The 18,766-nt window shown below is 66.1% G+C and overlaps 2 protein-coding genes across 12 annotated transcripts in view; one reads left to right on the top strand and one right to left on the bottom strand.

Annotated features, from left to right (window-relative positions):
- The window catches only part of PIP5K1C (phosphatidylinositol-4-phosphate 5-kinase type 1 gamma), a 42,306-nt gene extending 36,114 nt beyond the window's left edge, over positions 1–6,192 (bottom strand). For 3 of the 6 annotated variants that reach the window (XM_066983981.1, XM_066983984.1, XM_066983983.1), the window contains exon 1: positions 5,948–6,174. In XM_066983981.1, coding sequence (XP_066840082.1) covers positions 5,948–6,053 — 106 coding nt within the window. In that variant the 5' untranslated portion in view covers positions 6,054–6,174. Of the gene's footprint in view, positions 1–5,947 lie in introns of all 6 variants that reach the window. The other 3 variants (XM_066983987.1, XM_066983985.1, XM_066983982.1) reach the window with 3 other exon arrangements.
- A 226-nt stretch (positions 6,193–6,418) lies between these two features.
- On the top strand, positions 6,419–18,569 carry TJP3 (tight junction protein 3). 6 transcript variants are annotated; one of them, XM_066983972.1, is made up of 21 exons: positions 6,425–6,881; positions 7,344–7,464; positions 11,294–11,350; positions 11,427–11,551; positions 11,777–11,879; positions 12,114–12,582; positions 12,858–12,988; positions 13,641–13,803; positions 13,893–13,983; positions 14,252–14,316; positions 14,489–14,567; positions 14,698–14,854; positions 15,234–15,342; positions 15,797–16,016; positions 16,290–16,486; positions 16,588–16,683; positions 16,959–17,029; positions 17,160–17,471; positions 17,613–17,837; positions 18,040–18,089; positions 18,207–18,569. In XM_066983972.1, the coding sequence occupies exons 1-21, from the start codon at positions 6,676–6,678 to the stop codon at positions 18,304–18,306; spliced, it is 3,147 nt and encodes a 1,048-aa protein (XP_066840073.1). In that variant the 5' UTR covers positions 6,425–6,675; the 3' UTR covers positions 18,307–18,569. The 6 variants fall into 6 exon arrangements, with proteins under 6 accessions (XP_066840075.1, XP_066840073.1, XP_066840072.1 ...); XM_066983971.1 differs by having other exon boundaries at positions 11,162–11,350; XM_048077804.2 differs by having other exon boundaries at positions 6,426–6,881; positions 11,162–11,350; positions 12,885–12,988.
- The last annotated feature ends 197 nt before the right edge of the window (positions 18,570–18,766 follow it).

The following is an 18,766-nucleotide window of genomic DNA, read 5'->3' as shown; positions in this document are numbered from 1 at the left end:
ACGAGAGAGGCTTCCAACACCAGCCCTGCCAAATGGCTGCATGAACTCAGCTACCTGGTCTCAAGAGCAGATCTCTTTGCCTCCTGTGGAAAAAACAAAACAAAAAAACAAACAACAGAACAGCTGGGGAATTACTCTTAACTACTAAATTCTGTAAAGGAGCAGGGACCCACCTAACTCAAAGCACTCTCAGAACAGAAGACCCAAAGAAGAAATCTGTAGGTGTCTACCACAGTACAGGGACACAGAGAACGGGTTAAATAGCCAGAAGTTTGACAGAGCTCCGTCAGAGAAAGCACGGCAAATTTAAATGGCAGGAAAATCACTGCTTTGGTGCGGGGACCCTCAGAGACAGGTCTGCAGGAGCCAGCGAGCCGCACGCGCGAGCATTGCTCAGCAGCAGCCGCCGCCAACCCCAAACCCTGAGCGGCCAGAGCACAGGCAGAAGCCGAACTAAACATCGTGCCCCTAAACGGCGGGGAGAGATTCGATGTCGTGCAGTGAAGTCAGAAGCTGCTTTCGAGCACTGGGGAGTTTGACCGGCACCAAGTTCCCCACGCTTGCAGCGTTCCCATGCCCCGCGAATCCCCAGGCTCCTCCAGCAGCAGCAGCAGATCTGCCCAGGCCAGAATTGCGATGGTCCCCAGGCTGTGACAGCGCTCCCTGTGGTCCCCAGGCTGTGACGGCGCTCCCTGTGCCGGCTCAGCGAGCGCCCTGTGCAGCAGGAGCAGCCGCAGGTGGGCAGCGCACGTCCCCTTCCTGCCCACAGGCAGGCCAGCAGCGGCGCCGACCCCGGGCAGGCAGGCGGGCAGCTGGCTTCCCGCTTCTGTTCTCTCCCTGGGAGCCTTTCCCACCCTCTCCAAGTTTCATAGCAAGTAGCAATTTCCGCAGAGAGAACATGCAGATTCTGCTAATTACAGATGAGAGGAGGGCTGTGCACACCCCCCCCTCCCCGTTGCTCACTCCTCGCTCCGGATCCAAGCCATACAGGCGGTGATTGGGCATTGTGAGGTTCGCTTTCTGCGGCTCTGGATCCAAGTGCTGCAGAGCCGTGCAATTATCCAGGGGGACAGCTCTGGTTCCAGTCATTTGCATAGCCTGTAAAGTCGCATTTCCGGCAATCTCCGCGCTGTAAAATAACGCTGCTCGTCTTCAGAATCACAGCCTCTTCCTGGGCAACAGGAAATGTTCAAGAGACCCATTCACACTCCACGCTGACTCCAGTTTGAGGCACTTGCATCCTTTAAACGGCATTAGGGAAGAGCGGTGGCTTTGCTTTGCTCGAGGAAAGGGGGGAGAGAAGCCAAGGCACACACTCTGCCGGCGAGCTGCCGCAGCCGCTCCCCAGAGGTGCGAGGTGAGCGAGCTGCGATCGGCGGTGACCGGCGCCGTCGGATGAGCCGTGAACCCCAGGGCAACCGAGGGCACTGGGGCCTCCTGATTTCCTCGCCGCTGCAGCACGTGCTCTGACTCAGCCTGGGTTATTCACCACAAGCCAGTGCAAAAACCCACACGTACGCCGGGGAAGCCGCAAAAAACACACGATGGAAGGCAACGACACTTAATTAGGGGTTGACAGCGTTTTCTGCTCAAACACGTGGGTGAGAAGAGACAAAGTGACAGAAACGCTGCTCTGATTGCTTTTAGCTTTTTAATTACAGAAAACGTTTCCCAGAAAAGTTCTGAGGTTAACTCGGCTACTGGCAAACGCTGAAAGACACGACGAGTGCCAGGCCGCCTAGGAACAAAGTATTTCGGAGACCTACCTAAAGGAGGAAAAACCACAATGTCACCTTATCGTCAGTGGCTCTTTCAGGGCTGCTCGGAGAGGCCAGCCGCCCCTTCCACAGCCTCCAAGGCACTCAGAGAGGAGGTGGGAAGCCTGAAAAGCCAGGAAACGCTTTTCCTTCCAGCATGCAGCGACCCAGGCGGGCAGGCGAGCGATGCTGGGCGCTCCGCTGAGAAACTCAGCGCTGATACAGACTAGGACAAAATACACTTCGCGCAGACCATCGCTTTTTTTTTTTTTTTTTTAACTCGACCCTCTTCTTCCCTGCGTTTTTGCACTTCAGTTTCAGCATCAAACGGCCTTTTGGTCGGCATCCCTCGCGGTGCCTCCATTTACCTTTCCGCCGGGCTCCCGTTGTCCGATCGCCGCGAGCGCGTGGAAGCGGCCGCACGCAGGCAGGCGCCGGGCACGGCACGCGCTTTCCTCACAGCATCCTTCCCTCGGGGGGGAAAAGGCAAGCGGCTGCGCCTGTTTGTTGAAGGGAGCGCGGTGCACCATCAGCAGGCAGCGAACAGGGAGAAGGTGCTCGTGCCAGCAACACTGCGTTGCCAACGGCTTATAGGAAATGACAACATTTTGCTCCTCTCAGTGTCTGCACCAGCCACGGACGGGCGAGGACGCAGCAAGCACCGTGCAGGGCTGCCACCCTGGCAGCAGCTCCGCACTGGCAGCCCGTGCCGAACAGCCGGGGCTCTGCGCCTGCACAGGGCTGCAAAAATCAGCTTCTGCCTGGCCCCACGTCCGTGGTCGCCCACGTCCAGCCCGACGCGACCGAGATCGATCCCGTTCTTCGGCACGTCCACGAAGCGACCCGGCTCGCAGGCCTAGGAGACAACAGCTTGGGAGGCATCAGAAGGGAAGCGGCACCGTCAGCCGGATTATCAAACTGAATTTAAAGGGGACTACTGGGATTTAAAAATAAATAAATAAGAGACCTGGGATTGGGAAACAGAAAAAGCCACCCAAGGACTTTTTCTCCTGTTCTGCTGCTATTTGTGAGCTCCCTCTGCCCTCCCCGACAGCGGAGCGTGCGAACCAGGCTGCTGAAGGTCACCACCACCCAAATGCTCCCAGCCCTCGCCGTGCTAGCAGCTGGCACGCATTTCCCCTCCAGCTCCACTGCCGATGTTCCCCCGCACGGTGCAAAAGGTGCGGCGTTTCCCGGCGCTGCGACGTGTGGGTTAACTGACCCCACGTAACTCTTGAAGCTCCTCTACGTGCAGATGGCACCGGTCCCGTGCTCCCGGAGGGCACGCAGGTACAGCGGTGAGGTTGGGCACAAGGCACCCACCGTGCCTCCACAGATTAACACGGGGCTGCAGGAACACGCTCGGCAGCCCAAAGAGGGAATAATCGAATGCGACAAAGCTGGAAGCAGCATGTGACGAGAGCAGCTCCCCGCGCCTTCGTCGGGGTAGCGCCCAGCCTCGGCAGACCTATTTCGGGACTCAACCGGCTGCGTCTGAAAGACGTGTTGGTGAAAAAAGAGAGCGCTGGAATTCCTGCTTCTGCTTTCCAGGCTGCAGCCACCTTATATGGGAAAACCATATTTAAGGTTGCGCATCTGGCGAGAGCCCATGCTGGTCGTGTCAGCGATTCTCTTCGATAATCGGTCCCAAATTACGCGCTGCTCGCGCTAAATCCACCCTGGATGCTCCCGGGGGAGCCCTTCTGGAGACGCTCAGCGAGCCAGCCGGGGCACGTGGGCAGACCCAGTCTGCCACCGCGGGTCAGGGCCAAGCGCCTGCTAATTGCAATCAGATCAATCTTAGATCGATCGCTCCCCTCCCAGGCACTGGTTCTCCAGCCCGGCCGGACACCCGGCCAGGACTGCCCCTCGCACCCCTCCCCGGCTCCCGGCCCCCATGGTCCCAGCTTCCCTGAACGTTCCCAGCCCGGTCGCATCTTAAAGGCCAATTAATTTGCTGGAGCAGCCTGAATTCCATTTTCGCTGCCTTCCTCTCCTTGCCTGCAGCTGAGCTGTGACTTATTGACTGTGAAGGAACTGCAGGGTCTCCAGAAGTTCAAGGCACAGGGTGTTTTTCTGCGTGTTTTTGCCTAGCTGACTCCCCCTGTCATCATCTTCGCTAGCACCATTTCACAGGAAAGAGGCACGTGACACCCAACTAAGCTGTGAACCATAATCATGCTGGGGATGATGTTTACATTTGATTTTTCCTCAAGCTGATAAGCTCTCTCCAATTTCCCTCTCCATCACGTTGGTACGGATTGAGCTGCTCGTGCCCCACGGGGTGGAATTCTTCGTTTATCTCTAATCTGCTCACTGGAAAAAAAAAAATAAAAATCGCTTTCAGCAGCCCTTCAGAAGTCACTTCGCGGTTATCGTGGCGAAGAGGGAAGAGCCGCAGCGCTGCTCCTCGTGTCGCAACCTGCGCTCTCCCAGCCGGCCTCAGAGGCTCCGTCCGCGCCCAGCGTACCTGGCCAGGGCCTCTGCTGCGGGCACGGGGAGACAGCCAGGGCACAGACACCGCCGTTACATCGCTTCAGTCCCTAAAGCAGGGGAACTCGGCCCCGAGGAACACGCTGTAGGCTTCTGCCCAGGCTCTAAGCCGTAAGCGAGGGGCAGGCCGCAACCCACGCAACAGGAGACAGGAGGAATGGAAAGAAATCGTAAGTCAACTCTTTTCCCTCCTGGGACGAGAATTTCCAGACCCCACCTCTGCAAGGAGAGGGCGGAGGGCAGCTCTGCTGTCAGTTGTTGCTGACGGCTCTCCAGCAAGGCGAACCCCCAGTCTCCGGCCCCGCCGGCACAGGGAGCAGGACAGCGATCTCTCCTCACCCAGCCACGCCTGGGGACTGGGGACGGGCTATCCCAGCCCCAAGGGTTTCACAGAGCCCCCGACCACCCCAGCTCCGACGCCTTCCTTCAGACTCCCTGCGGCTCCTTCTCAGGGCGAGAGGGAGCGGATTCAGGAAGGAGCCGCGGCGGCCATTTACAGGCGGCAGGTTTTGAAACTTTTTTTTTTCAACCACAACAGTTACAACACTTTTTAAAACCCCCAAGGCTAGGTTCTCAGAAAGGGACCGATCAGCCCTGCGTGTCCACGAATGAGCCCGGCTGCCGGCGCTAAAGGTTTTCCTCCTCAGGAGGCATCCCGAGGCTTCCACGAGCCCCCTGCCGAAGCCTCCCCAGGCCTCGAGTCAAGCAGCCGCGGAGCCTCGCCGCCCCCCAGCTCCTTCCCGCACCTCTTCCCGCGTGCTGGGGAAGGTCCCTGCTGGGCCAGCCGGGGGTCGGGACGAGCCGCGGCGTTCGGTCGGTGCGAGCAGGGCGCGCGGACGGCGCCGGGGAGCGGGCTTTCGGCCACGCCACCGGCAGCAGCACGGGCGTCGAGGCGAGCGGCACCGGCTGGGCCACGAGCGCTTCGCCGCCGCTCCGGCCTGCCTCGTGCGTGCGACGCGAGGGGGGGACTGCCACACGACGGCTGCTGCACGACGGCTGCCGCACGACGGCCTCGGCTTCCCGCCGGCGAGGCTGAGCAGAACACCTCACGGGGGGCACGGCACCGCAGCCCCAGCCCTGCCGCCGGGCCCCGCGGGGTCGCCCCCTTCCAAAAACCGCTCGGGGGCCGCCCCCAGCCCCCTCCAGCCCCCCCCCCCCTCCGGGAGCTGCCGTCAGCGGCGGGGCCGGGGCCGAGGGGCCCGGTTTGGCTCCCTCCCAAACGGGGCCATCGGAGGCGAGACCGCCCGGAGCCAGGCGGCGCAGCCTGCGGGCTGCCTGCAGCCGGCCGGCCCCAAAACCAGCCGGGGGTGGCGCCGGGCCGGGACCCGGTGCCAGGCGGCGCCCCCCGGGGCAGCCCCGGCTCCTGCCGCGGTTCGCCGGTGCTGGGGGCGCCCCGCCTGCCCCGACCACCGAGAGCTTCCCCCCCCCCCCCGCGGACGGAACCATTCCGGGCCCCCCGCTGCGCGGAGCGGCGGCCGGAGCGCACCACGCGGCCCGGCGGGGGGGGGATGAAGGGGGGGGGGGGGCAGCGGAACCCCCCCGGGGGGACGGGGCAGGGAGGCACCACCCGCACCCGGGGGGGGGGGGGGCTGGGCTGAACCACTGCGGGCTGCGGGAGGGGGGGACGGCCACGGGACGGGGGGGCCCTGAGGGCTCCGCGCGGGGCCGGCGACCCCCGGCGGGGCAGCGCCCGTTACCTCCTGCCGCGTCCGGGCCCCCCGCGCTGCCCTCCGGGGTGATGGCGCCGGCACCGGCCCCCGCCGCGGCCGAGCCCTCCGCCTCCTCGGGCACCTCCAGCTCCATGGCGGCCGCCGAGGGCGCGGGCAGGGCAGGGCAGGGGCAGGCCGGGCCCGCGCCCCCCTCCGCCGCCGCCGCCGCGCTGCTCCCGGCTCCGGCCGCCGCCGCTGAGCAGCCTGGGAGCGGCGGGGACCATGGACGGGAGGGCGGAGGGGGCGGGGAAGGGGCCAGGGCCCGGCGCACCACAGAGCGGCGGGGACGGAGCGGCCGGCGCCGTGCTGCCCCCTGGGGGCCGGGAGGCACCGCGCGGCCGGGCCCGGCCGGCGCCATGGCAACGGCGGCGGCGGGGGCAGGATCGGGCCCGGGCGGCTCCGTGGGGATGGGGATGGGGGGGGGGGGGGCACCGGGCAGCGGGCAGCGGGCAGCGGGCACCGGGGGGAGGCCGGGGAGCGGCGTGAGCCTGGCACCGGCCTCGGGTGTCCCCGGGGGGAGCCCGCCCGGCTCTCGGGGCGCGCTGCCCTCACCATGGGCGGCCTCGCCGTGCCCCGGGGCTGCGGCGCTGCGAGGGAGGGGAGCGGCGGCGGCGGCGCGGGGAGGCTCCGAACGGCTCCGGGGAGCAGCACCGGGAGCTGCCCCGTCCTCCCCCGGGGAGCTGCGAGCCCGCCGCTGAAGCCCCGCGCCCAGCACCATGGCCCCGGGGTGGCGGCTGGCGGCGGGGGGGTTCCGCAGGAACTGGTCCCCCCGGGACGCCCGGGAGCGGGGCTCGGAGCTGCCCCGGCACCCCCGGTACAGAGCCCGGGCCGACGCCTGGACCGGGAGCCGCGGCGTGGAGCCGGTCTCTGTGGCCGGGAGCCCCCCGGGAGGCAGGAGCCGGGAGCCCCGGCCGGCGGCGAGGTGGGGGCGGAGGGAAGGGGCCGGGGAGGGAAGGGGGCGGCGGCCCAGGGGGGCAGCGAGGGGCCGCGGTCTCACCCACGGCCCCCCCAGGGCTGGGTGTCCCCGCGGAGCTGCTGTCCCCGGCCCCTCGCGTGGCGCTGGGTGAAGCTGTGCGGTCCCCCAGGGACGGCCCGGGGAGGGGCTGGGGGCTCAGGGCGGTGTGGGTGGCGTGGAGCCCCCCCCCCCCACCTCCTCGGAGGGGGGCCCGGCCGGGAGGAAGGGCCCCGTGCTCGGGCACTGCCACCCCCGGTGACCCCCCGCGTCCTGTGCGTCCTGTCCTTGCCTGGGGCCGCGTGGGGCACGAGTGGACGTGGCTGAGCCACCAGCCCGGGGGGGGACAGCGGGGACAGCCCCCCTACAGCTCCTGCTGTGCCCGGTGGAGCTGCCCAGGGACCCCTTCCCCCTGCCCTCTCCCTCCTGCAGGCAGCGTCTGGCCCACAAAGGGTTACGCGAGGCGCCCGGGAGTGACACCGCTGCCACCAGCCCCAGAGCTCAGCTCCTTCCTGGTCGGATCCAGCCTCCGCTGGGGCTGAGCCACCGCTCGGTGAGTCCCGGGGGACGGGGATGGAACCGAGGGTCACCCCTGCCCGTCAGCCCCGGGAGGGACAGGGGCCGGGGACCCTCCCGGGGTCCTGCCCTGACCACACGGACGGAGCAGGAGGGGAGGCCCCGGGGGTCCCTACGTGCTGGCGGGGGGGACCTGAGCAGGACGCGGTGCAGAGCCCTTGTTGGGGTGCTGCGGCTCTCACGCCGTGGGCTTGGGGACACGGAGCTGGGACCCTGCCATCAGGCTCTGCGCCCTGGGGCTGGAGGACGTGCCTCCCTTTCACGTGCCTCCATCCCACCCGTTTACACCCAGCCAGGGCTGGGGGGGCACCTGTCTTGGGGGGGGGGGGGGCGGCAGGATCAGCCCACCGGGACGCGGGTGGGGCTGGGTTTGGGGGCGCGCTGGGGGGCTGCCGGCGGGGCATGGACCCTTCCTGCACAGCCGGGGCCGGACGAGGGATGAGCGGTTCGGCAGAACTGGCTGGGACACGGGGAGCCAGCCCCAGGGGAGGCCGGCCCGGTGCGAGGGGGGTGTGCGGGGCTCCCACGGGGCTCCCACGGGGCTCCCGGTGCATCGGGCTGGTCCGCGGTCAGCTCGGCCCAGAAACTGCCTCTCCCGGCGGGGCCATTTCGGGTGCGGGCTGGTTTCTGTTGGAAACCGGCAGAGCCGGCTCCTCCGGCTGCCAGCCTCGGCCTTTGGCTCGGGGCAGGGCCCTCGGGGAGGCCAAGGGCAGGACCGGGGCTGGCCGTCCCCGCAGGCACTGCCGGGTGAGAGGGAGCTGCTGTCCCCATGCTGTCCCCCCACCCTGGCCCCACGAAGGCCATGGAGAGCTGCAGGACGCAGGCGTGTGACTGATTCCCTGAGTCCCGGTGATGGGACAGCTGCGTGGGGCTGGCGAGGGGACAGCACAGAGCATGAGCCGTCACCTGGAGGGGGGGACACTGGCTGTCCCATGGCTGGGGGCTGTTGGGACCTGGGGGCCCTGCCTTGTCACCTGTGGGTGTCGGGGGACCCCGTAAGCACCAACCAGCTGATGCTGGTGACACAGCTGGGAGAGGACCTGCCTCTGATCCAGCAGGAAACCTGCCCACCACCATGGCATGGTCCTATGAGTATGGGGACAGTGCAGGGGGGACAGGACCGTGACACCACCGAGCTGGGATCCTGCCTGGCCCCAGCCGGTCCCGCAGGCGCACACATCCCTGGGTGTCAAGCGCCAGCGGCTGGGCACCGGGGCCGGTGTCGGTGGCTGGTGAGGCCGGGCGGCGCAGGACACCCTCCCGGACTCTGCCCCGCGCTCTCAGCCCGGCCGGCCAGGTTGTTCCCGGGCCCGGGTGAATGATTACCCCTGCCTGCCGCGCTGCCGGCCGCCCCGCCACGTTTTGGGGCTCCTTTGGTGCAGCTGGGGCTGTGTGCTTACCCCCGAGCCCACTGCCAGCCCCATCACTGTGGCTCTGGGGACAGGCGCTGCCCACGGGTGTCAGCGCTCAGGTGCCCCCGTCCTGCCAGAACTGCCCTGTGGTGATTCCCAGCGGGGCTGTGGGGTTCCAGCCCTGGGGTGTCAATGCAGGGGGTCCGCGGTGGGGCTCAGGGCAGCCGAGCTGTGATGGGGGCCGGGACAACCCCGTGGCCCCCGGCAGCACCACGGGGATGTGCGGGTGGCACAGGATGGGGGCACACGGGCAGCGAGGCCAGAAATGGGGGCTGCTGCCGTGGCAGAGCCCTTGGCCCGCTGGAGCCCAGGAGATCTGCTAGGGCAGAGCCGTTGGCCACCCGGATCCGGCGCTCCCACCGTGGCGGAGCCGAGCTGCCAGCCCGGGGATGGATATCGCCCACCCCGGGGCTGCCGGCCGGGCAGCACTCGGGGAGATCTCCCCCCGCCGAGCTGCCACCACGGGCTGTGCCGAGCTGTGTCCTGTCCGTGCCATGTCGGGGCCGTGCCGTGCCGTGCTGTGCCGTGCTGTGCCGTGCCGTACTGTGCTGTGCCGTGCTGTGCTGTGCCATGCTGTGCTGTGCTGTGCCATGCCATGTTGTGCCGTGCTGTGCCATGCCGTGCTGTGCTGTGCTGTACTGTGCCGTGCCATGTTGTGCCATGCCGTACTGTGCTGTGCCGTGCTGTGCCATGCCAAGCCGTGCCATGCCAAGCCGTGCCATGTGCTGTGCGTGCTGTGCATGCCGTGCCATGCCATGCCGTGCCGTGCCATGCCATGTGCCATGCCATGTGCCATGCCGTACTGTGCCGTGCCGTGCCGTGCCATGCCATACTGTGCCATACCGTGCCGTGCCATACCGTGCCGTGCCGGCAGGGAACCGAGGCACTGGATCCCGACCGCGCTCCGTGCCCGCCCGCCCGGCCCTACCTGGGCACGCCCCGGGGCCGGGTGGGGTGCGGCGGGAGGCGGGCCGGGCCGGGCCGTACCGTGCCGGGCCGGGCCATACCGTACCGTGCTGGGCCGTGCCGCAGGTGCAGCGGCGGCCCCCGAGGGCCCCTTGGCGCCTCCCGGGAGGTTCAGCATGGCCGTGCGGTTCCAGGTGCGCTGCCCGCCCGGGAGGGACCGGGGGAGCCCCGGGGAGGTCACCGCGGCGGGCTCGGGGCTGGGCGGCGGGGTCAGCTCCATCCCACCCGGGTCGGCCCTGTCCCACCCGGCTGCTGGCCGTGGGGAGCTGTGGGGCGGCCGTGGCACCGCGCCGGGCTGCTTGCTGGCCCGGCCTCGTCACGCCGCAGGACGGCGGTGGGGCCTCTCCATGATTTCCTCGTCACGGATAAAACCACGCGCTCCTGTCGCCGGGCGCCGTGCCTCCTGCCCTGCCTGGCACCGGAGGGCTGCAGGGTGCCCTGGGCACGGTGGAGGCGGCGGGAGCCTCGTGCCGCGTCCTGCACCCTGAGCAGGAGGCTCGGGCCGGCTGCGGGGAGGCTGCAGCTGATCCATCGCGGCATTGCCTGGCGCTCTCGGTTTGTTTTTCCATATCCAGATGACCCTTGAGATAGAGGCTGTAAAACACAGCTGTGGGAGCCACCGCCCCGCGCCCGGTTCTGCGGCTTTGTTTCTGGGGATTTTCCCTGCATGGTGCGCGGATCCCGCGTCTCTTTGGGGCACTGGGAGCTGCTGGAGGGGATCCTGATCCCATGCCCTGTGCAGGGCGGCGTTTCAGCTGGGGTGAACATCCCAATGAGGCTTGTCTGTCAGAAACTCTTGGATTTGGGGAAAACCTGGAAAAAAAAAAAGGGTGAAGGCAGGACACTGGTGCTCCTGAAGTGGTCAGCAGAGCCTCCAGCCCTGTGGTCATGCTGAGGGGCAGGTGGGAGGGCACAGGAGCACCGTCCGAAGCAGCAACCAGGGTCTGCCAGCTCCCAGGGCAGGGAGGGGAGCAGGACCAGCGGGACTGGTGGCTCCAGCTATGGGGAAGGGTCCCCAGCCCGTTTGCTCTGCCTAAAACCTCTCCTTCCGTGGCCACACGTCTGAGGGGACAGAGATGGATGTCCCCAGCGCTCACTGGAGGGGGGTTCACTCTGCACAGGGCCAGCTCTGGGTTTTGGGCACGCTCCTGCACAGGGAGTGTCACAGCCACCAGTCCCAGTGCCCTGGGTGGGTGCCTGAGCACCGCGGGGGGCTCTGTGCCCCTGCGCCCTTGTGGTCCCCGCTGCCTGCGGCTCAGCTGATGCTGAAAGCGCTCGCCTCGCCTCTGTTCGCAGCCCAAAGCGGGACTCAGGAAGGGGCCGGCGGCTGCGAAGAGGAACCGGAGCCGGTCCGCGCCCCTGGCCCCCGGGCTGGAGCCGAGGCACCGGTCAGCCTCAGCGCTCGCCCTCCCTCGCTTGCGTTGGCAGGTGGCCGCCATGGAGGAGATGGTGATCTGGGAGCAGCACACCGTGACGCTGAGCAAGGTGAGCGTGGCCGGGGAGGCTGTGGGACGGTGGCACGGGGTCAGGGTCTGATCCCCTCTCTGCTCATCCCCGCTAGGACCCTCAACGGGGCTTCGGTTTTGCCGTTTCGGGAGGCCGGGACCGTCCCAACAAGGTGACCGGGGACACCGCGGTGGTTGTTTCGGATGTGGTTGCTGGGGGACCAGCGTTCGGCCAGCTCCAGTGAGTTTGCAGGGACGTGGGGACACAGGGCGTCCTCGCTGCCAGCGGGGACGGGGAGGGCAGTGAATTGCTCCTGCTCAGACAGGGCCAGCGCATTGCCACCTTGCCCTGGTGTGCTGCGCAGACGGGGTCCCCCTGGGGCAAAGCTGCCCTTGCTGCCCCGCCAAACCTCCCCGGGCTGGGGGCTGCACGTGGGGCAGAGCCATGGCTGCGTTCCCTTCGCAGGAGGAAGGATCAGATTGTGATGGTCAATGGCCTTTCCATGGAGAATGCCTCGTCCTCCTTCGCCATCCAGACGCTTAAGACCTGCGGCAAGATCGCCAACATTGTGAGTGTGCCCCGCAGTGGGAGCGCTCCATGCCTGTCCCCACCTTGCTGTAGCTGTGTGTGGGGTGGGTGGTGGAGCTGGGCAAAGCCCTGCTCCTCTTGCAGCGGCTGCAGCACTGTGCTCTGCTCCCCCGGGGTGCCCAGGGTTCCTCTTCTGGGCTGGGACATTGCTGTAGGAACATGGGGCAGAGATAGCCTCATTCACCATCCCTTCCTTCTCTGTTTCTGCTTGCAGACGCTGAAAAGACAGAAGAAAATTCACCTTCCCGTGAGCAAGAGTGGCCCTGGGTCCCCTGCCGTGCACCGGCGCTACGACTCGGATGAGGACTACGGGTCGCGTGGTGCGGATCTGGCCCTGCGCAGCACCCGCCGGCACCGCTCCCGCGATGACCTGGACCACAGCCGGGGCTATGACGGGGACTCGTCCAGTGAGAGGAGCTCCGGTCACCACCGGGACGACCGCCGCCAGCACAAGTCGGTGTCCCGCAGCCGGAGACGAAGCCAGGACAGCAGCCACTGGAGGCAGAGCCCCGACAGCGGCTCGGATCGCAGGGGCTACAGCCGGCGCCGCTCCGCCAATGGCTTCGGCCACGAAGGGGACACCAACGGGCTGGCCCTGGTGTCGGGGTTCAAGCGGCTGCCGCACCAGGACGTGCTGATGAAGCCCATCACGTCGGTCCTGGTGAAGAAGAAGGAGAATGAAGGTAGGGCCTTCCTGACTCCTCCGTCCCTGGGTCATCACCTGAGCAGTGGCCACGTGCCCCTGGGGAGGAGATAGCTGCAGGGCTGGTGCCATGGTCTGGCACACAGCCAGAGGCGATGTGTGTCGTGCTGGGGGCACCGAGCCTGCCTGGCCTCCGCCCAAAGGGTGGCAGAGCTCAGCTCTGGGGCTTGCAGATGCCCAGTGGGAGCTGGGGTGGGCTTGTGGGGATGGTGGCAAGAGAAGACCCCTGCGGGTCCTGCTTCTGCCCGGCTCCAGGGCTGTCATGGGCTCTCTGTGGTGCAGAGTACGGCCTGAAGCTGGGAAGTCAGCTCTTCATCAAGCACATCGTGGAGAGCGGGCTGGCGGCAAAGGGCAGCTCCTTGCAGGAGGGAGACCTGATCCTGAAGGTACGGGGTCCCAAGGGGAGCACAGCACTTGCCGAGGGACTTGTTTCCCCTGGTTTGGGTGTCTTGGCCCTGAGTAGTGTCTACTCAGGGGACAAGGTGAGGGCATGCTTCTCTTGGCCAGCTGCGAAGGACAGCTCCTGGGCTGGAAGCAGCTCCATCTGGTGCCCGCATCCTGCCCCAGTTGTTCCCTAGGACCAGGCCCCCAGGATGCTGAGGTTGTTTGGTTAAAGCAGTGGGGTTCAGCTGGGGACGGCGGCTCATCCTGCTGCCACAGTGGGATCGCCAGCCTCCTCCTGTCCCCATGGCACTGGTCCTGTGCTGCGTGTGGGTGTCCCTGCTGGGAGAGCAGTCAGCAAGCAGCTCAGGTGTTCAGGGCGTGCCAGGTGAAATGGTGCTTAAGGAATTTGGGGAGGATAGAACAGAGGGATGGAGGTGCTTTGTTTGCACGCACACAGGCCAGGCAAACCAGTGGCCACTGGGAACCAGAGCCAAAGTGACTCTGGAGCAAACAAAAGCTGGGGCTGGGGCCAGCAGGGATGGGAAGGGACCTGGGAATGCGGTGGTGGGAGTGTCCCCATAACAAGTGGGGTTTTCCTGGGAACAGCTTTCCCAGGAGCGAGTGCACCGAGGCCTTCTTGCTCTGCCCCTCCAGATCAACGGGGTGGCCAGTGAGGACATGTCCCTGGCTGACACGCAGCAGCTCATTGAGCGGACGGAGGGGACCCTGACCCTGCTCATCCTCCGGGACCACCGGCAGTTCCTGGTCAACATCCCTGACATGGAAGACATCCAGAGTGACAGCTCCCGGATGGACGGTAAGGGGACAGAGCGACAGCACCAGGGTCCCAATGCTCAGTGTGAGGACTGGATGGTCACCAATGTGTCTCCCCTTCGGTTGCTGCAGATATCTCTGACATTGAGTCTGACCTGTCCCGTCCGCCGTCCCCCCAGACCTCCCCACGACTTCCAGCTGCTGACAGGATGAATTCACCACCGTAAGCCCTGCCATGTCCCTGTTCCTGCGTCCCCATGAGCCCCTCTTTCCCCCACTGACCACCAGACCCCCCATGCTCTCTGCCCATCTGGAGTGGCTTTTTCTCCTCTGTCCTGGAGCCAGCTCACCGTGAAGGTGGCGCTGCATTTTGGTCCCCAGCTTGCCCCGCTGTCCCTGCTGCCTGCTTGGCACCGCAGGCTCTGCCTGCCCGTGCTGATCCAGCACCCACCTCCATGGCCACCCTAAATCCTGCCCTGACTCTGTTCCAGAGAGAGGAGACGAGCGAGCAAGAACGCCGCAACTGACACGAACACACACGATGCTCTGGGCCATGGTGGGTGAGCTCAGGTCAGGCTGGGGGGAGCCGAGGGCACTGAGCGGGCTCTGGGCTCCCGCATCTCCCCACTCCCCAAGCCCGCCTGGCAGAGCCGTGCCAGATCTCCCCGTGCCTCGGTGGCAGCGGCACAGCCACCGCCACCTCCTGGACGTGTCCTCCTTCCCTGCAGATGTGCTGGAAACTGTGGAGGGGGACGGCCGCCACAGCCCCCGCACCAGCCCCGCTGCCCAAGCCGCCTGCAAGGACGGGTGCGTCTCTGCAAGGGCTGGTGGGGAAGGGCTGGGCAGGTGGGAGCTGTGCTGGGGCAGGGTTGGGGTCTCAGAATCAGTGACCACCGGCGTGTCACTGCCGGGCTCACTGCAGCCTCCCCCGTGGCAGGTATAGCCCCGACTCCAGGGTCGTGCAGTTTGTGAAGGCCAAGAGCGTGGGGCTGCGGCTGGCTGGCGGCAACGACGTGGGCATCTTCGTGTCGGGCGTGCAGGAGGGGAGCCCGGCCGACAGCCAGGGCATCCAGGAAGGGGACCAGATCCTGCAGGTACCCGGGACCAGGAGCACCACTGAATGCTGGCACTGGCCGTGTCCCTCTCGGGTCCAGTACCCCCCATGTGGTTTGGATTTCTCCTGCTGCGCTTTGTTTTGGGGCAGCACTGGTGCCCACAGCCGTGAGACTGGGTCTACAGGCGCTGCCTGAGGGGACAGTCCTGTCCCCAGCACTGTGCTAGCACCCAGCAGGGTGCAGGCGCCACCCAGAGGGGCTGTCCCCAGGGTCACCTGGGGGTTGTGGCAGGCACTTGGGTGGCAGGGACCAGTTCCCTCTCCCACCCTGCCCTGGGCACTGCTGTCCCCAAGACCCCGCTGGAACCCGATCCCTCTGTCCTACCGGTGGGTCACGTCTGAGCGTTTTTCCACGGCAGGTGAACGACACCAGTTTCCAGAACCTGACCCGCGAGGAGGCCGTGCAGTATCTCTTGAACCTGCCGCCTGGTGAGGAGATCACGCTGCGGATCCAGAGCAAGCAGGACAGTGAGTGACAGCTGGTGTCATCCCGGGCTTGTCTCTCTCCATCCTCTGTCTTCTCTGAGCAAGCATCAGAGCTGCCTGACACCCCGCGGCTCTTTCTGCCCCACAGGGTGGTCCTTTTTCCCCACACCCTTCTCCTCCGAGAGGTGATGGGAGGGGACTGGGCCATTCTGGTGTGCAGTTTGTGCCTTGGCATCCAGGAGCGTGGGGCTTTCTGGCACTGTGGCTCAGCCCAGAGAGGCCAGTGTGTGCTGGGGGGTCGGGTCCTGCTGTCCCCAGCATGCCCAAGAGCACCACATGTAGATAGGGCGTCCTCACTGCCCTCTTTGGCATCAAGGGCTGCTGTGGAGGATCCCGGCCAGCCCAGCTTGTACCTAAATCCCTCCAGCACCTTCCCGTACCCCTAATTCCTCCTCAACCACTTCTTCCCTGATGGTCCCTTTCACCCGGGCTCCAGTTTACAGAAAGATGATCTCGTCCAACGTGGGTGACTCGTTCTACATCCGGACGCATTTTGACTACGAGAAGGACACGCCGTCAGGGCTCAGCTTTGCCCGTGGGGACATCTTCCACGTGCTGGACACCATGTACCGGGGCAAGCTGGGGAGCTGGCTGGCCGTGCGCATGGGCAGGGACCTGCAGGAGCAGGACAAGGGCATCATCCCCAACCAGAGCAGGTAGGGACAGAGCCAGAAATGGGCCTAGGGTGAGCAGGGGGCAGGGGACGAGGGGGATGTGGATGGTGGCCCCAGTAAGACGTAGGGCAAGGGCAGATGGAGTGGTGCTGGGAAGCACTAGCTGGTGAAAAACCTTCTTGGCGCCCAGGGCAGGTTGGGGTGGTTGATGCTGTGCTTGTCTCAGGTCCTGGAGGGAAGGGGCCTCCACAGCCCCATCCAGCCAGGCTACCGAGTAAACCCAGTCTCGAAATTCTGAGCCCTTTCCCCTCCCAGGGCCGAGCAGATCGCCAGCCTGGAGTCAGTGCTGAAAGCCTCGTCTGGCACCAACCCCTCAGGGGCACGGGCCGAGTTCTGGAAGCTACGAGGCCTGCGGGGAGCCAAGAAGATGCTGCGGAAGAGCAGGGAGGATCTGTCTGCCCTCACGAAGCAGGGCCACTACCCCCCGTACGAGAAGGTGGTTCTGAAGGAAGGTGGGCACAGCACTGCGTCAGCCAGACCCCGCCAGGGGTCATCAGACCTGGGGCTGCCCTTGCTCCCAGCCTCCCTGAGCTGGTGTGTGTTCTTCCCACAGCCAGCTTCAAGCGGCCGGTGGTGATCCTGGGCCCCATCGCGGACATTGCCATGCAGAAGCTGAGCACGGAGCTGCCTGCGCTGTTTGAGATTGCCCGTGAGTGCCCTCCACACCGGGGTGAATTGTGCTCAGCAGCTGGACCCTCGGTGCTGGCAGCATTTTACTGACGGTTCAGATCCTGCCTCGTTGCCCCCTTGTGACACCCCAACTCCCTCCTGGACTCAAGCACCCTCTCCCCACGCATCGTGGGGCAAGCTGGCTCCAGACATCCCCCTTGGAGGGTCAGAGCCCCATGGCCAGACGCCAGCTGGGACTACAGGGGATGTCACATCTGCCCCAGCTGCTCTCACGCCTGTCTCCTTGTCCTGCAGCAAGCGTGCCCCGAGACGGGACATCATCCAAGGTCATCAAGTTGGACTCGGTGAGGCAAATCGCAGAAAAGGTGAGAGCCTGGGGGATCTTCCCCATGTCCTGGGGGCTGGGTGGGCCAGGGCCTGGCAGGGGGAGCCCTCAGGGAGCCCCCTGCCTCCAGCACCGTCCCCAGTGGGCTGAGTGCTGGTGCCCTGCCCCAGGACAAGCATGCCCTGCTGGACATCACACCCCTGGCTGTGGAGCGCCTCAACTACGTGCAGTACTACCCCGTGGTGGTGTTTTGTGAGCCGGAGAGCCGGCAGGGCATCAAGGCCATGCGCCAGTGGCTGGCGCCCGAATCCAGGAAGAGCTCCCGGCGCCTCTATGCCCAGGCCACCAAGATGAAGAAGTACTGCAGCCACCTCTTCACTGCCACCATCAGCCTCAGCGGCAGCGGCAACGCCTGGTACGAGCAGATCAAGGACATCATCAGGACGCAGCAGAGCCAGCCTGTTTGGACGGCAGCAGAGCAGGTATGGGGCAGGGGTTCCCCTGGGGCAAGACTCAGCCTTGCAGGGGGGCAGGCAGGTGAGTAATGGTGCCAGGGCCGCGTGGGGCTGTGCCTGTCCTCTCCAAGCCCAGGGTCCCAGGTCTCCTTCATCCCCTCCCCACAGGTGGACGTGGCTCTGGAGGACAGCCTGGACCTGCTGAACCCATCAAGCAGGGCGGCCTCGGGCTACCTGACCTGTGACAGTCACGCCAACAGCGACTACGATGACACGGATGGTGAGGCGGGTGCCTACACTGACGGCGAGGCAGAGGACGCCTACGATCAGCCTGCGCTGGCCCGCTCCTCTGAGCCGGCACAGACATACCCGAGCCATGGCCTGAGTGAGCAGGTGGGCGCCCCACACCTGTAGCAGGGGCTGGTGGGGCAGGGGGGGCCCAGAACCCACCTGTGGGGGTGAATTCCTATCTTCCTGTGGTACTGGTGGGAGAAGGGCTATCACCTCCAGCTCTCCTTGGTGCCTTGGAACGTTTTCCTATGGGGAAACACAAATCATGCCTAGCCACCTCTGATGCCCGTCTCTTTTTACACAGGTGACAGAGCAGCACCCGCAGGGACAGTGGACGCAGCGCAGCAGCATCAGGTACCCCACGCCCCGGGGGGGGATCGGTGCCAGCTCTGCGCAGCCTGCTCCTGCACGGCGGTGACTGTCTCTGCTGACCACGTCGCGGAGGCATCACCGCAGCCCCTTGTCCCCCAGGGAATACGAGCATGACGCTGTGAGGAAGAGATTCACGCGAGCCAGAGATGACTCGGACCAGGACGAAGGCTACGAGTGGGGCCCCGCTACGGACGTGTAGTGGGGCAGGCTCAGCGCCTGCCTGGGACCCCTCCACGCTGCCGGGCCAGCCTCTGCCCTGCTGGGCAGCCGGGCCCCTTAGGCCAGCCCTGCCACAGCCCCGTGCCACCGGGGCCGGGTGACAGCCCCAGCAGTGCCACGCAGCATCCCACAGCTGGGCCAGGTTGCGCCTGCGCCCGTCGCCAGCCACCACCACCAAGTGCCTCCTTCCCCCTTTCGTCCGCAGCCTCTGCAGCTGAAATAAAGGGGACGTTTTGAGTAGGACGGGCTGTTTCCGTGTGTACTGCGTGGCAGCGTGCAGCGGAGGTGTACAGCAGGGCAGCCTTGCTGGGATCCGCACGCCTCTGTGGGCAGGGCCCCCTGCCTGCCCTGATCCCTGTCCCCAGTGGGCACTGGTGCAGGACCAGCCTGGGGGCGGCGGGCTCGGACCGACGTCTGGCACCGCAGCGGGCTCAAGGCAG

The sequence above is a fragment of the Anser cygnoides genome, chromosome 27 (genome assembly GCF_040182565.1).
Source record: "Anser cygnoides isolate HZ-2024a breed goose chromosome 27, Taihu_goose_T2T_genome, whole genome shotgun sequence".
NCBI classification, from domain to species: Eukaryota; Metazoa; Chordata; class Aves; order Anseriformes; family Anatidae; genus Anser; species Anser cygnoides.
This window is presented reverse-complemented; position numbering and strand designations above follow the sequence as displayed.

Bases quoted from the DNA above. Each gene is read 5' to 3' on its own strand.
- TJP3 (XM_066983971.1), top strand. From the start codon at position 6,676: ATGGCCCCGGGGTGGCGGCTGGCGGCGGGGGGGTTCCGCAGGAACTGG. The intron at 13,804-13,892 runs GTAAGGGGACAG...CGGTTGCTGCAG, and splicing joins TGACAGCTCCCGGATGGACG to ATATCTCTGACATTGAGTCT. The intron at 14,317-14,488 runs GTGGGTGAGCTC...CCTTCCCTGCAG, and splicing joins ACACGATGCTCTGGGCCATG to ATGTGCTGGAAACTGTGGAG.